Below are 17,612 nucleotides of genomic sequence, written 5' to 3'. Positions count from 1 at the left end.
ATACAACTGCATATGAACAAAGAGCAATATGTGGACAAGCCAAGAAGTATTTGCCTGGCACCACAAACACACTTGTAATAATTAATAAACTGTGGCACCATTTTTGTTTGTGGGACTATCATTTAAAGGAGCTCATATCAACTGAACTTCCTTGCTCTTCGGATGGAACTGCCAGAGACGGTCACTGACTAGTTTGTTCAGAAAGACTTCAGCAGGCAGAGCAGCGGGCGCAGCAGCAGACCAAGAGTGCCCTCTGGGGCTAAAGGCTGGGCTGGAAAAGGCCCCGCAGGGAGTTTGCACTCTTAGAGACTGTATAGGAGGCAACTGCACACTGGCCAAGGCCTGAGCAATCCCTCTCTGCCACTGCCCTTAGGCCTCGCTTGGAAACCGGGACAGACTGGTTGCTCTGGCGGATGATCTCCATTTGCTGGCTAACAAGGTGGTAATATTGAGAGACTTTGCAGTTGACATGGTCAACAACTCAGTATTATTAGAAGACCTAGAAATGAAAGTAAGGATTCGGTGTAGTTCTTTTTCTAACTGAACAGGTTCAGAGGGCTGTGGTTGAGGAAACTGCAGGTGCGTCGTGAGATTTATCTAGTGGGGTTCCACAGGGTCCTATGGGATCACCCAGCTTTTCAATATTTAAGTGAAAACTTTAAAATGGGATCCTCTGTAGCTGTGGGGCTGGGTGTCATCAATATGCTGATGGGACTCCCAGATATAAATAACTGTATTTAAGCCTCCAGAAGTGGGCCAGGGGCTGTCTGCCACTGTCAGTGGGGTGAGGGGAAACAAGCTGCGGTTGAATCCAGGTAAGATATCAGCCAGCATCAAGAGAGAACCTCTACGGAAGAAAGGCTGAGAGAACCTCTATGGAAGAAGGATGCCGGGACACGTTCTAGAGCAGGGGCCCCACCCTTTTCCAGATTGTGGGCACCTTCAGAATCCTGGTACAGGATGGGGGAGGGCGCAACCACAAAACGGCCACTGTGGGAAGCGGAGCCACACAGACACAAACTCTCTCTTTCTCTCTCTCTCACACACACACACTCAAAGAAGCCAAAGTGCAGGGGGGAGGGGGAGTAAGTTTTAAAGATGCTCCGAAAAAGAGGAGAGGAAGTGAATAAAACCCACTCTGGAGCAGTGGCAGTGTAACCCTTGCCCACTAGAGGGAGATAGACAGTTGGGGTATTCCTTATAAGGGAAAAAAGGCACAATTTCCCCTGAGAGATGGGAAGGCCTGAGACTGCAGGGAGAAGCCCCCTCTCGCCTCAGAAGCACTCCTTTCTATGAACTCTCTATTAATGGGACAGGACTCCTGTGAAGAACAGAAGGCATCTCAACGCAGAGCACAGCTACAAGTGGCTGCATTTCAAGGGACTGACCACCATGCAGAAGTCAGAAAGACTGAGACTTGGGCCTGCTTGAGTTTGTTACATGATTGTTGTTATATATGCTTTATTATTGTATTGTTCCAAATAAAATGGTTTTTTTCTCAAAGACGCAGAGGAGTTAGCCGTGTTAGTCTGTAGTAGCAAAAACAAAAAGAGTCCAGTAGCACCTTTAAGACTAACCAACTTTATTGTAGCATAAGCTTTCGAGAATCACGGTTCTCTTCGTCAGATGCATCACAGTTGATTCTCGAAAGCTTATGCTACAATAAAGTTGGTTAGTCTTAAAGGTGCTACTGGACTCTTTTTGTTTTTTCTCAAGTTTGTTCATTGTAATCTTTTATAAACGCACGTGTCACAAGGTGGGATCGCACTGTCATAGACATGAACTCTCCCAGTTCTCAAATTAGATAAATCTATTTATTTGATATTGCCCTTGAACCAAACAGGTTACAGCAGCTCCCGTGAAAACAATGTTATTTTAATCTGCACTGCCAATCAGATCTCCAATGCCCAATCAGAAGCCCTGCTGGGCAGGAGCTCTCCCTGGCCCAACAACCCTAGGGTTCCCAGGCCCCCTTACCATCCCAGCGGGAGTGGGGGACCTGGCACTCACCTTCTCTTCATTCCTTGACTGCTCGTGTGGGTGCCTCATGATGATGTCAGTTCCTGGAAGTGATGTCAAATTGGCCTGCTGAGAAGTGTGGGAGTGCCCGGAAGTAATGTCATGCTGTCCCAGGAGTGCACCCAGGAGCCCCATTCCCCCACTGTTCCCTCCCACTGCCCAGGTGAGTAGTGACGGGGGTGGAGGGTGGGAGTGGGGGATACCCCACCTCCACTGGGGGCCTGGAATCCCTACCATACCCATTTTCCAGAAACACTTGGCAGCTGCCAGGAAAGATGTTGACAGGCACACCACAGACACCACTTTGGAGACCTCTGTTCTAGAGTACACAGTCCATTCGTGCCAGCTACCAGTCTGGGCCTCCTGCTCGTACCATGTGAATGCATGTTAGAGCAAACCCAACGTCCTGCAGTGGGGCAAGCTAGTAGTGGCGAGCAGGCCATTTATGACCTTCTAATTGAGAAATTTCAGATAAGCTTCCAGGAAGCCCCTATTTCCTGGAACAAAGTTTGCAAACAACTCCTCCTCACATTCAAAGCCTGCATGTAAGACAATGTTCCAAACAAATAATTGTTTGGTCTCTATGTCACCCCCTACTTCAGTTCAGCTTTAGAGCTCCTAAGCAAAGGACACCCTTTCCCATTCAATGCAACAACTTGGACGTTTCAATGCAAACCTGACCTGGACGTGGATGTGAGCGAGAAAGCCTTTCAGGAGCAGCAGTCTGGGGGAGGGAGACCAGAGCACTGGGGGGGCCTTTGTGTCAGGCGTATTCAAGGCTGCTCCCAGTAAATGGAAAAAAAAATGATGCTGTCTGAAAGTCCTCTTGCTGTCACTTTCTGGTAGGGAGTGCTGCTGGGGCACAAGGTGGTAAGCGCTGCCGAGGGTCACCTGCGCGAGCATCGTCTCTGACCAGGCACATTCTGAAAGGGTGGCTGCGTTGTGTGTCTGGCTACACGCACGAGAGGCAGCTGAGGGAGAAGTGTCACTACTTGCTGGCGGTGCTGAAAAGGGCACTCGTGGGGAGTGGCTGCTGCGCTCCGCCGGAAGGCGACACCGTTTGCCGTTATCGTTGCTTTTGGTTCCTGACCATGTTGGTATTGCGTTTGTCACCTCCACGCCTGGGCGTAGCTACACCTGATGCCTTACTGCCTGGCGGGGGCCTTCCAGCATCTGCCTTGCCCCCCCCCCTGGCCGGGTCCCTGCTGCTCTGTGCATGGGTGCGCCTGCCCTGAAGCAAGTGCAAAGTCTTTCCCCCCCTTGCTCTGCTTCGCTTCCGTTCTCTTATTCTCTCTTAAATTACTTGAAAGACCTGCAGGAGTAGAAAATTGCGCAGAGTTCATGGATTCATGGCTATTATTCTGGCCACAGAACATGGGATTGCTTTGCGCTGATTATACCTGACCCTGGAAATTATCAATAGCAGGAAGGCCCCTTGCAGCATCCAAAAAGATTCCCAGAGGTGCTCCAACCAGAAGTGGGAAAGCACAAAGCTCTGCAAACCAGCTTGCCTGAATGGCCCGTGAAGCAGAACTGAACCACGACAGAAATTGAAAGGGATGCGATCAACAACCGGAAAGAAACCCCAGGCTGTTCAGCTTTGGCTGTGGAGTCCTCTAGGTGGACTGAGCAACCCCTGTATTTAAGCCGGATCGTTCAGGTGGGGAGCCACGTTGGTCTGCAGCAGAACAGCAGGGCTGAGTCCAGTGGGCCCTTAGAGACCAACCAGATTTCCAGAGTGCAAGCTTTCGAGAGTCAGAGCTCCCTTCTTCAGACACGAGTAGGTATCCCGTTGGACTCAAATCCTGCTGGATTTAAGTGGGGCCACCCCATCTCTTGGAAGAACTATAGATTCAAAGAGAACTGCCGGGGTAGCACGGAAGTAAAGGAAGTTGTGTAGTGGAAAAAACTATGCTAGACAGAATCAGGAGGCCAAGTTCACCACATCAGCTTGAGCAGGAGCGCTCGATGGGGAGGAGTATCAGGGAATCAGTACAGACGAGAAAGAGAAGTGCAGCAAGCCCTCAGCAGGACAACAACGCAGCCCCCCCCTCCGAAGACAGGACAGACAACTGCGGGGGGTGGGGGGTGGGGGGCAGGAATAGCAGGGCACCAGTCAGAGTCCCTGGCAAGATCTCTGCGCTGGAAATCCCAACTCCCTTTTCACAGTGATTTTGTCTCCAGCAAATTCTTGTCCTGGCTTTGCCTCTAGGGGGAGATTTTCAGGCTGCCTTTTTAATAAGGGCTTGAGTTGGCCTTTTTCCTCTCCAAGACTCCGGCTGGCGAAGTCACCCTTAGGGACCAGAAACAAGGACGCAATGGGAAGAAGCCCTTCCAGGCAGCTGCGAATCCTCAAGCAAGGGCCTGCACAAGCTGCAGCCCTTTCCAAGACTGCTGGAGCCCCGTGGGGGCCCCACGGCCCTCCCAAACCCAGATGGGAGAGCCCCCGTCTACTTAGGTTGGCCTGGGGCAAAGGGCTGAGGTGGCCGCTTGTGGCAGGGGAAAGGCATAGGGTGGGATGAAGGGCAGGAGCGCCAGCATCGGCTCTTGCATCGGCACTGGAGGCTGGGCTGGGATTCGTGAGCACCAATGCCAGGATAGCCACTGAAGTTCACTTTGCCCACTCTGGTGTAGCCTGTATGGGCCCCTGCTGGCAGGCCTTTGCCTAAGGAGGTGAGGCCAGCAGGGAGAAGATGCCGGGGACTGGAAGCCAGAGCCCGAAGGGTTTCCCATCAGTTTCTGGAGAAGGTGCAACAGCACTGAGCCCGCTTGCTGAACTTTGGGAAACTGGGCAAGTTTGGTTCGGCTGGCATTGGCCACAGCAGGCAGTAAGTCCCATTGGAATAAGCAGGGCTTTTTGTTAAGCAGAACCAGATTGTGTGAGAGCACATGATGGAGGTTCTTAAAGAGGAAGCTGCCCCTTCCCTATTTTTATCTGGGGCCAGTTAGGTTTCCTCCCCCACTGCAGCCAAGCAGCCAGTTATGCATGCAAAAGCAGATCTGCTAAGTGACTTGCACACATTGGTCTAGTAGAGGATTTCAGGCGGAAGCAGGATGTTTTAGGGTTCCCAGATCCGAATCTGCCACAGAGCTCCCTAATGCCACAAGCTGAACAGCATGACACAGGAACTTCAGGACACCTTCTGACCCCAGAGAGCGGTGCTTTGCAAAAGAAAATGGATGAGAATTCAAGACAGCAGCCAAAGAGGTCACACTTACATCCTCACTTACTAAATATAGACAAACCCACCACCAACAGCACCACCAGGTACTGAAAATAGCACACCCAGAAAGGTCTTCCAGCTTCTAGCGGCTACTTGGCAACTTGGCAGCTTGTTACTTCATCCTGACAACTCTTTCAAGGGAAAGGCAGAGACGGGTTGGAACCCAAACCGCCTGGGTGCCTGCAAAATGCGTTGGCCATCTATACAAACCCCTCCGGTTTTGGTGACAGATACCCCCCACATGTCTTCTGCAATGCAACACTGAAACCCCACCAGGCAAAATATCCCTTGCAGAAGCTCCAAAGAGGAGAAAGGATTGACCAGGCCTCACAGGGTATAAAAACAGCGAAACCTCTCCCTGCCCCCCCCCCCCGACACTTCCTGCTGCCAACCTCTGGCTTTACTTGCAGGGATCTACGGACGCCCTTTAGCTCGTGTCCCCCTGGCCCTAAGTGATTTTGTTCCTGGGGTCTCTGAGCATGACTCCTGAACAATTCAAAAAGGCTTTGTACTCAAATGGGAGGGCTGTATTGTAGGGAGGGGGTCTCAGATGCTTCACTAATGGGTTAGGGACCATAAACCTCATCACTATATTGCCTTACATGTTATCTGCTGCTTTAAATATGTACTCCTATGTACCACCAGTGCTCCATGTTGTCTAATGTTAGTCCTAGAATTGATTATGTTCTGCTTCAGTATTTTTTCTACTCTGTATTGGATTCTTGCTAATACTATGCTTTTTAAACTCTTTTAGACTCTGCCAATGAAACCAGACCTTGAAATCTGGAGGAAGCAGGAAACTGTCCCAGCCCCTGCGCTGCTCTAGACCTTATGCAGCACAGTTAGGTGTTATGTTGTCAACGTGCAAACGATTCACGGGCTCCAGACAGCAAGTCAGCATGCAGAGGAGTTAGCCGTGTTAGTCTGTGGTAGCAAAATCAAAAACAGTCCAGTAGCACTTTTAAGACTAACCAATTTTATTGTAGCATAAGCTTTCGAGAATCAAGTTCTCTTCGTCAGATGCATGATATCATGCATCTGACGAAGAGAACTTGATTCTCGAAAGCTTATGCTACAATAAAATTGGTTAGTCTTAAAGGTGCTACTGGACTCTTTTTGATTTTGCAAGTCAGCATGACCAGCTATGCACCCACCTGCCTGGCTCTCGCAGACACATCACACCTTAACTTTTCAGCATCCAATATCCTCCCACGTAACCCAGATTCACCTCTGTTTAGTGTGTTAAATTATAAAATTATAAATCTGATGGGGAAATCTGGGTTTGTCACTGAATTGTGTGTGAAATGGCTCTTATGCGAACCACTGCATTGTCTTTTTGGCAACTCATCGGGCAGTCAGAGCACAGCTGGATTAACCAAAAAATTAAGCCCATTTGTTATGCAAGGTCTGAGCCCAACTTCTCACTCCCAACCCCTAAACAGGTATAACTGAGATCAACAGTCTACAGACTTTGACTTCCCTTTGAATTTATTCCTTTTTAATTTTTTAATCAATGACAAATGATCAGGGGCTGATAAATACACTCTGCCCTGGGAAATTCACTTTGGAGGTAGGCACCCAAATCCTTGCAGTAAAAGGTATACTGCCTTTGAACATGGAGATTCCACTCTTAGCAGACATGGCCAAGTGCCATGGATTTGTCTAGTAAAGGCCATCACTGACTGTGGCCACCACAATATTCTGTGGCAATGAACTCTGCAAAGTAATTGTGTGCTGCATGAATAAACCATTCTACTGATTTATCACCACCAGCTTCTGAGGATGATATCAAACTCCGTACACTGAGAGGCAGAGAGCTCTTTCTATCCACTCGGCTCATAATTTTGTAAACTTTACAGAGTTTTGTTTTGTAAAAGTTCCACTGTCTTTCTGAGAACAAGGCTGTATCACGCTAATCATTTAATTACTCTATCAAAATTTTCTCTAGCTTTTCAACACCCCTTTTGAGAGAAGGTGACCAGAACCCCACACAGTAGTCCACAAGCAGGAAAAGGGGCAAAGACTCCTCTGGAGATGCCCTCAAAGTCCAGATAGGTCTGTGTGGGATAAGTTGCAGTTTCCAAGAACTCTTTGAAGGCAGCCCCACTTACAGCGTTAGAGCAGTTCTGTACTAAGGCATCAGTACAGCTGCTCCAAGCCTTCTTGTCTAGGAAGGGATACAGAGCTGGGGGGGGGGGTGAATGAGCAGATGCTGATAAAGCCTTCCTCCCTTTATAACTGTTGCTCTCTGGCTAGCTGAAAACATAGACAGCTCCAGAAGCATCCCCCAAGATGCAACCCTCAACTTGTTGCCTTCCTTGTTTATCCCATCCAGTCCACCAGTGACCTCAGTCTCAGAGTTTCCGTGGTCTCCTTCCTAGCTACATATAGGAAAGAGACACAGAAGTGAGGCATCAGCTCCACAACAACGACAACAAAGCTGAGACTTGACCCCCCTGCCCCAGTTTCTTGTTAATATTAAACATCATAAGACAGTGTTCTGCCAAGATGCAACCTTCAACTTTCAGGCAAGACATGATGCCAGCTAAAGGTACCTCCATCTTGTCTGAAGGTTGCCACAATCTCTTAGTGATGAAATTTTCCCCAAAAGACTGGATTAAAGTAGGTTTTGGAAAGAATGTCAAAAAGAAAAGAAAACCCAAGGGAAAGGGGAATTGCATCAAAGCTGCACAATACTGTGATGAAGCAGGAAAGATATAAAAGGGTTGAACATGTAAGTGGCTGGCCTGATCTCTGGAAGGATCCAGGCAACACCCTGTGTGGACCAGCCGAAAGACAGCCGACGAAGCCAGGAAAAGGGCAACGTGGTTCGTTCTTGTAGGCCACACAGTGTAGTGCTGGAATGCACGAGAGCCCTGCTTTTTGCAAAAAGGCCCCTGAAAAGGCATCTTCTACGTCTGCCTGTGTGGTCCGTTGTAACCGGCACTGAACTACAGAGAAAAGCTGCACTGAATGGCTTTGTGCAGATGCAAAGGGGTGGGGAGAGGAACTTCCGTGGCCAGCGTCACAGTCCCAGAGGAGGGTCTCCCTTGTGCCCCGGCTCATGTCTGCTCACATTCCTTCCGTGTGTCCTGCCACTGCCCCCTAGCTATTGTCCCAATATTGCCTCATTGTCCCAAGGAGCCAGCAGGGCTCTGCTAAGTGGGAGGGGGCCGTTGGAGCTCTCAGGACAACCAGACTGTCACCCAGTTCTAGACATCAGCTGCAATCCAGCAGCTTGGAAGCTCTGATAAAAAGGCCAGGAGGAGGAGGAGGAGGAGGAGAAACAGGGAAAGGGAAAGGGAAGGCAACGGAGTTGAAACCTGGCTGGAGAACTTAGAAAGGAATGTGAAAATGGGTTGTGTTATGAACAGAGTGGGTACGGCTAATCAAGTCGCACTCCCAGAACTGTGGAAATTCATATTGTTAAAGCTTTCCCATGTAATATATTTCCTCCTTATAGCAAATTACAAACAATAGCCAAGTTTGGCACAATTTACTACTTGGTGTTCAATTTACTACCTGCAGGGAGCTTTTTACATGGGTGAGCATTTGTAGATATGAGATGCAGGCAGACCCCCCCCCCCTGAAAATAATGCAGTCTGGGATTCAATCTCCCCATCTTGCTGATTTGTTGTGTTAGTTCCGCTGCTCTGGGTGGCTGCAGAAGCTCTCAGTTGAGTGGCTCCACCGCAATTGCAGACACTGCACAACATGTACTTCTGCACAGAGCAACCTGAAAAGCAGGAGCCACAGAAACCTTCCATGATGAGCTAGAGAACATATATTTGAAGGAACAACACAGCTGGTTCCCAAGTGCCAGAGTGTCGGCTGGCGGACCGAGAAGTACCTTTTTGCTAAATTATATCATAAAACCTAGCAAATGACTTATTACCTGCAGCAGCCTGCGCATTGAGTAGATGTCCCCACTAGCAGAAAAATTACAACTGGCATTAGTCAGGTGCCCTCTGAAAATCCCAGCTGGGTTTCAAAGATTCACAGCCTTGCCGGGACACGTTTACAATCCACAGTCTTTTCTTACCCTTCAGTCTAATGAAATTTCTCACTTGCCTGCATTTTCTAAATGAAAAACAAAGTCTGTCCTTACTGTAAATGAATCCACTACACTAAACCACCGAAGGGGCGCAGTCACACCTGGGGCTTTGGAGAAGGTGCTCCTGTCATTTAGACGTAAGGTCCAGTAACCACGTACAGGCCTGTCATGTTTCGTGAGGGGAGGGGGAGAGGCCTCTCCCCCACCTCCTCTCCTGTTGCTCAGTACAGAGACTGCAAAACTCAAAGGGAGCCACGGAGGTCCAAGCCCGCTCAGCCCCGTCTTCATCACCAGAGTGGGAGGGTAAGATGAGAACTCAAGCTTGGGTATGTTAAGATGCAGTTGTGGCGGAACAGCAATGATAAGGCAGTAGAACTCAAGGCTGGGGCCTAGATGAGAGGACCTGACCAAAGGGAACACAGCACCACTTGGCCATGCATCTTTCTTTTCTCTAAACTCAGTTCCTACCCATACTGTGACGGGCAGCTGACTGGGAGAGTTGACCCTACTGAACTGAGCTTCATATTCTTGGCCTCCAGGGCTTTTTTTCAGCAGGAACGCGGGGGAACGGAGTTCCGGAACTGCTTGAAAATGGTCACATGGCCGGTGGCCCCGCCCCCTGATCTCCAGACAGAGGGGAGTTGAGATTGCCCTCAGTGCCGCTCGGTGGCATGGAGGGCAATCTAAACTCCCCTCTGTCTGGAGATAAGAGGGTGGGCCACCAGCCATGTAATCATTTCTGCCTAGGGTGATTTAAACTTTTTAAAAGTCCCACCTTGTTCCAGCTGACCGCAAGGGACATCATTGTGTGGTCCTGGGACCATTGTGTGGTTCTGGGACCATGCGCGCACTTTGCGCACACGCATGTGGTACCAGGGGTACCACCTCCCGCCAGGAGTTGCCCCCTGTGCTGGCAACCCACAGAGTTCCACCACCTCTTTCCCCAGAAAATAAGCCCTGTTGGTGTGAGGAAACCAGAAGCCAATGAGGAAGGTGAGACAGTTCAGAAGCCTCAGACAAGTATAAGTAGCAACGGGGCAGCTATTACTGTGGACCTTGGGGATCAACGGTTAGTTCAACAGGGAAGGGACTCCACTAATGAGGAAACTGGTCACTCTGGCTCAGGGCACTTCTTAGCTGGTCCCCTGGATGGTTTCAACAAATGGAGGAGCAGAAACTGCTGTTTCACTGCTTCCCTAGACCATAGGTCTAACACAGATCTCTGGCACAATTCTCCTCTTCCTCTGACAGGACAGAAAGCTGACTCACCAAACAGTCACAACAAACAGTGTGGTTAAATTATCACTGGATAAATGGCTGCCTGTATTCACTCCAAATGGCTGAGAACACAGCTCAGTGAAGAGGTCTGGGAATGAAAAATCACTGGCCTGAGTGCCCCAAGTTTGAGGGACTATTGTGCTGATGCTAGTCAGGGCGAGTTCCTTTTATCCAGGCTTCTGAAGGGAGCAGGGATTTAAACCAGGGACTCCCTCCTCAGTCCAGCACTCAAGAACTGGCTTTGGGAGGGAGGATACAGGGCCAGAAGAGAACCTAGGCAAGAGGCAAGGTGGGGTGGAGGGAGAAGATGAGGCCATGTTAGAAAAGAGCTGTTATGGGCTTGATGACAAAGCTGCGTGTGAACATCCGTAGTTTCTCCTCAACAGAAACACGTAGCCATGACCAGGTAAAGAGAGGCAACCACAAGGCTTCAACCTGCCACAGGCATTCTTGACTGGTAACCTATCCTTGGGTGATCTCCAGGTAGATACATCCAGGATCATGTTCCAATCTGCACTCTCCCCATTCGCTCAACAAAAGACGCATTACCTTCAGCTGCTCTTTTGAAAAAGACTTTGCAACTCCCACAGGTGAGGGCTCCATAGTGGCACCCAGAAGCTTCGTCCCCACAGATCAAGCACGTCTTCTGTGGTGGGAAGTAATAGTCAATGGGCAGCATGTGGTCCCTGGCCGACTCCAACCTTTGGATACAAAAGGAAAGAAAAACAAAGCATCAACAGAGGTGGCACTGCCATGGGTGAGCAAGGCAGGCACTTGTGGGCTCAACCATTATTAGTGAGCAGAGTTTGGTGAACAGGAAGCCAGAGCTGGACTGGTGGTCTGCACCTGTGTGCAGCATGCGACCCACCAAGCTGAACGCCCCTCCCACCCCCCTGCACTGGTCCAGCAAGAGCTTCTTCAACCATGTTTGGGTTGCCTGCCCAGGGTCAAAAAGCTGAAAAGCTCTCAAGCACCTGGCAAGCGGCAGTACGCGGCTAATTGCCACAGGGGTGGCCAGAAGGCCCAGATGTGGTTCTACTGCAATTGCGCAGAGGGCAGTTTATTTCATTCCACTCCAGCACCTCTCTGGAGTAGAAGAAAGAGGCTGGAACAGGTCCTGGCATTCCTTCTGATCCTGCAAGTGGGAGACGAGACAGGCACTCCGGGCTGGATTAGGCTTCCACGTTTGAAAGGTTCTTGCTAGACACCCGTCATATTCAAAGGAGTCCAGTTCAGTGAGGGATGCGTTTGTCTCTCACTGGTTTAGAGGGCTTCCATCTTGAGGGGGGGGGGTTACTAGGTCCTTTAATGGGCTGTCAGAAAAGAGCATCCTGTATTTTCCCTTAACCTACTGTGAACTGCATAAGGGCCATAAAAAGGACACAAGAACACTAATGTATAATTTGAGTACATATGATTCAATAAAATATACATAACAGAAAAATAATTTTACACCACTGGTGCAACTAACTTGCCACATTCCCCCCCCCCGGAGCGGATTTCTGCAACTTCACCTCTTCAGTTTCTGCCACAGAAAAACAGGGAACCCCTACACCCTAAACACAGAGCCCTACAAATCCAGTTGCAGCACCAATACGGATTCTGTTTTCAGGTGCTAAGTATGGATTCCAAGCAGCACTCAGAGTTTCGCCTCTGCTGTCTAATAACAAGACTAAGTTTATGGGGTGAACAGGAACCCAAATCTCCACCTCACAGTCAGAGCTTCATTCAGGTTGCCACCTGGGCTCTCTGGCATGAAGACCTCAGCTTTGCCCCAGCCTGCGATGAGCACCTGGGACAGCAGGGGAAAGCTCAGACCTGGATCTCCAAGGTCACCAAGAGCAGATTTCTAAGTGGGCCTCAGCTCCAAATGGGTCACTGGTGACTAGGTGTTTGAAACGTTTGCTGTTAAACTCTGCAAAACCAGGCCCAGAATGGTTCATGCACAGTAACAAATATGGCTCTGCTGGTTGCCAAAAATTCTGGGAAATGAGAAATGCAGGTTTCCTTAAGCGCATTAATACATCCTAGTCCAACAGCTGTACAGCTCAGAGCTAAATTACACGAGATGCCCGAAAGGTGTCCAGTTCCCGTAAGCTTACCTAGGAAATGTAGTCCTGCTCCGCACCAAGAGCGCCTCTTGCAAAAATCTCCTCTGCTTGGGTTTTTCTCCGAGAGATTGGGCGGGGGAGGGGGGCATGTTAGAGCAGCAGAGCCAGAAGGTGGGGAAAGAAAATGTCAGCGAGGAGCGCTCAAAGAGAGCCAGGCCCCAAACTGACAGGCAGCTAGCGGCAGCAGCAGCAGGAGCGGCCGAGGCTGCTGCCACTGCCGCAGCTGCTAGACAGCCATTCCTTCTCACAGAGAGGGGAAGGAGACTTGAGTCCCCCAAGCACGGAGCTCTGTGGTAAGGGAGGTTTGAGTCTAGCAGCTGTGATGACAGCCGTAGCCTCAGCAGCTCCTTCTGCCACTGCTCGCCACCTGGCAGCTTCAGGCCTGGCTCTCCTCGGGCTCCCCTCGCTGATTCCTTCCCTTCTGTCCTTCTGGCCCTGCTGCTGCTGCTGCTCTGACATGCCCCGCCCCACCCCCAAGGTCTTGGAGGAAAACCCAAGTGGAGCAGATTTTGGCAAGAGTGTCTCTTACAAAAATCTGCTCTGTTTGGGTTTTCCTCCAGGAGCTCGGGAACTGGGCCCAACTACACTTCCTAGGTAAGCCTGCGGGAACTCAACTTGTGTTGGTCATCTTAGAATCATATGGTTGGAAGGGACCTCATCTAGTCCAGCCCCCTGCACAATGCAGGAACTTCACATCTATTCCACCAACTGCCCCAGTGATCCCTGCTCCATGCTCAGAAGATGGCGAAACACCATCAGGATCCCTAGCCAAACTGGCCTGGGGAAAATTGCTACCTGACCCCAAGGTGGCGCTGTAAGAAGGCCACGAGAACTAAGCACTGATGTAACCCATTCTGCCCTCCCCCTCATGATCTGCCTGGGTTCACAGAATAAAGCATTGCTGTCAGATGGCCATCTAGCCTCTGCTTAAAAACCTCCAAAGGAGAGCCCACCACCTCCTGAGGAAGCTTGTTCCGCTGAGGGACCACTCTAACTTCCAGAAAGTTCTTGTGTAGTTTAGCTCCCAGTCTCTTTCTCCCAGGAGTGGTTTCTCACGAAATTGAAAGTGAATGCTCATTATTACAGAATGCTGTTTTTCTGGAACCTGGACAGCAAATTCTGTGCGTAGTTCCCTAATACTTGTAAGTGTGGTCTCGGGAAGCTCATTGCCCAGCGCACCTGACTTGGAATCCTAAAGAAGGATGACAGCGGGCAGGTTTTAAACAAGCAGTAAGTAAAAAGTGATGAGATAGATTATAGGGAGACAGTATGACAAGATTACTGAACAAACTGGGTTTTTTCATAAAAAACTTACATACAGGGTAAGCATTTATGATGGTTTCAATCAGACTGTTTGAAATGTCTTGCAATTTCAGATGTGAGCGCTGAAGATTCAGAAATGCTGCCAGCAATTTCAGAACAATAGGAGGGCCTGAAGAACCCTTTTCTTTGACTGAATTCTGATAGCTTCAAATATCACAGCTACCCTTATTTTAAGTGCTACCCACCACTCCTTCACCAGAGTTTAGTGGCACCAGCATTTCTGACTGTTCCTCCAGCCTTCTGCTTTCAGAGCAAATCCCTTTGGGAGCAAAGGAAGCATGTCTGAAAGTATAATGCTGATTCCTATCAACTAACTTCCTCCATGTTAATTAAAGAAAAACAGAGCCATGCTCCTAAATAAGTGGTAAGAGTTGGAATTGCCAAGAAAACACTTCCTGATGTGCGCAGGTCCTTGGTTTCTTATACAATCAGCACGGCACTCAGTTCTGTACAACTCTGTCAAAACATGTCCTGCATACGGCTGAGCTGCAGGCACTGCACAGGTGGGGTAGTCGGTGCCACTTCTTGAGCCACCACTGGAGCCATAGACTAGAGAGGGGCAACCATGAACCAGTGCCTCCAGCCTGCCGTCCAATGTTCACACCTACCTTTCTTCATCAACTCCTCTGATACTGAGAATTGACACTGGAAAGGCTCAAAGCGTAATTCACATCAAGCCTTGATGCCTCCCCCTTTCCAAACTATCCCATGAAATTCCTCAGTATGGTCTTCCATCACACTCACAAATCTACCTGATGAAGTGGGCTGTGACCCACAAAACCTCATATGGAAATAAAGGCTGTTAGTCTTTAGGGTGCCACTAGATTTTTAAAAGTTTTTGCTACAAAAAAACTAACAGACCACCCCTTTGCCATCATCTTGAGCGCTATTGCCAGGCTGATAGGCCCAGTCTAGTGACAGAAGAGGCCAATGGGGGTCTCCTTTCCCCCTGCAAAGACCAGGATTGTGCCCCCCCATTTCTTCCATCTGGCCAAGCAGCTGCTGTCCTAGCCACCCTTTGCATCTGCAGCACACTCACCTTGTCCTATGGACTGTTGACTGGGTTATCACTAGAGGCGGGGGGGGGGGGGGGCGGGGGAGACAAGGCTGCCAGCAAGGACGAAAGCATCACTAAAGTAGAGTCAGGGTTTGTTATCTTTGTACAAGTTCCGGAAATAAACTGAGACTGCTGGGAAAGATGTTTTTGCCTCCTCTCCGTACCTTGAAATATGCGAAGGTGCAACACTGCCCCTTCTATCTGCACTCCAAGATTCAGAAAGAAAAAGGACGTACCCACCACACGCACACACACGCACGCACACACACACACACGCACAGAATGGGAACTTCCAGGTGCTGGAGGGTACAGCATGACTTCGGAGCTCTCTGGACTCTTCTGAAGTTCTCAGAGCCAAGCTACAAGTGACACCTTACCCAGGTTGGACACTTGTCATCTTCCCTCAAGTTGTGATGGGAAATGTAGGCATCCTGGTTTTAGAGCTTGGCTCTCCATTACAGCTGCAAGACCAGGATGCCTACATTTCCCATCAAAACTTGAGGGAAGCTGACAAGTGTCCAACCTGGGTAAGGTGTCACTTGTAGCTTGGCTCTCAGATGTAACCAAGGGAGAGTTTCCAGGTCTGTGTTGCCACCAATTGCAGCTCACAAATGATCCTTGTGCTTATTTGTATACTTTACATTTTTGCACAGAAATGTCACAACCCAAGCCTTTGGGCCCCATACCTGCGTCTCACCCCCTTTCCTCTCTTCGTGTATGAAAATCTCCCTGACTGAGCCAGAAGAAATGTCTTAGTGGCATTTCTCACATCTTAAAAATACTTGCAGAACTGCTCCAAGGATTTAACAGTATGTGGGATGGGGGAGGGGGGCGGGTGTCTTGGTGATGCTGTCGGCAGCCCTGGGAGGTGCCCCACCTATGTCTCCAATTAACTTTGCTGGAAACCACACAACTTCCCCCAGAGAATGGAAGGCTGTGCCACAAGTTCTACCCTTGAACACCTACGTCACATGGAGACATTCCAATCTGCTACTCGGTTGCCTCTGGGAGGCTTCGTGAGCACGTAATGAGAACATCAAATGCCCAGCCTGAAAAGATGTCACGCGCTTGAAAGTCAAATGTTACAGACATAACTGCAGGCAGCTTTGGAGTAGTAAACACCTTTGATATTCACACGGATAAGCAGAAGCCCGAGAGAACAGTGCTGGATAGAAATGAGTGGTAAATGGCCGCTGCAAAGTCAGATTCTTCTTCCAAGCAGGTGTGTCAGGGCCATCTGCTGAGCCAATGGAATCCAGCGAGATAAACAGTTTTGCTTCCACTGCACTCCATCCTGGTCTGAAGTTAGCACGATGCGGCTTGGTTAAACCATGAGTTGGCAGCTTCTCTCCAGTTTGGCTGGAAACTGGTGGTGCCACTGAGGGTTGCCATCTCAGGGTAGAGAAATTCCTGGTTGAGTTTTTGGGAGGGGACTTGGGGAGGGCAAGGTTTGGGCAGGGGAAGGACCTCAGGTGAGTACAATGCCATGGAGTCCACCTTCCAAGGTAGCCGTTATCTTCAGGAAAACTGATCTCTGCCACCCGGAGATTGTATTTCTGGAAGAGCTCCAGGCCCTGCTTGGAGGATGGCACCCCTAAGTGAGCAGGGCCCAGTTGCATGGTGGGGAACCTGCAAGCACTTGTGGGGGTACTTCATTTCCCCCTATATTCCTTTCCCCACACTATTTCCTCTTTCCGTCCTCCCGGCAGCTTCTATATGCTCACCTTTCCCTATGTCCAGCTATCCTTCAAACCCACTAAACTTACCTTTTATCTGCCCCCAGTTTCATTTATATATCTTGATTTTCTTCATTTATATATTGCCTTTCTTCACAATGGGGACCCAAAGCAGCTTACATCATTCTCCTTGCCTCCACATTATCCTCACAACAACCTTGAAAGGTAGGTTAGGCTAAGTGTGTGTGACTGGATCAAAGTCAACCAGTGAGCTTCCACAGCAGACTGGTGATTCAACCCTGGGTCTCCCAGAGCCTACTCTAAAACTCTAACCACTACACTACACTGGCTGGAGGGGGGGGCTGCTTTTGAACAGTAGCAAGCAGTCAGGCCTGGGTGAGTCATACAAGTCATGTGTTATATCACCTAGTGGTTGCTGGAGGGTCCAATAAACCCTCTCTCAAAAGCCAAAACAGCTCTGGAAAGGCCCCTGCTTTTATTGACAAAAACTAAGCCTGGAATACTGGCTGAACTATCATGGTTACCTAGCAACAACCATTGAGGGCATCTGATTAATGCTACAGGAGCTCCTTTTATCATTTTTTTTTTAAAAAATGTGTGTATATATATTTAGATTTCAGATTTTTCTGCAAACCCAGGACATTTTTTCAGGTGTGCAGGAAGATCTGTCTTGTCCATTCATAGCTACAATCTCCAGATTTAAGTCTCCTCAGATCAGGGCCACTTGGCTATTAGTACATAAGATATCCACCAAGTGCAGGAGGCTTTCCAAAAGACAGGGAGAGTTCACAAAGGCAGTGGAGCAGGAGGGCAAGGGTCTCCATTGTCTCTATTAGCAGCTGACTGAGA

The 17,612-nt window shown here is 49.4% G+C and overlaps 1 protein-coding gene across 1 annotated transcript in view; it reads right to left on the bottom strand.

The window, feature by feature from the left end:
• Positions 1-17,612, bottom strand: part of AR (androgen receptor) — a 201,129-nt gene that overhangs the window by 82,680 nt on the left and 100,837 nt on the right. The window contains exon 2 of the mRNA XM_054996389.1: positions 11,125-11,276. Coding sequence (XP_054852364.1) covers positions 11,125-11,276 — 152 coding nt within the window. The remainder of the gene's footprint in view (positions 1-11,124; positions 11,277-17,612) is intronic.

Source organism: Eublepharis macularius, chromosome 13, assembly GCF_028583425.1.
Source record: "Eublepharis macularius isolate TG4126 chromosome 13, MPM_Emac_v1.0, whole genome shotgun sequence".
NCBI lineage: Eukaryota > Metazoa > Chordata > Lepidosauria > Squamata > Eublepharidae > Eublepharis > Eublepharis macularius.
The sequence above is the reverse complement of the archived record's forward strand: the minus strand, read 5'-3'. Positions and strand labels throughout refer to the sequence as shown.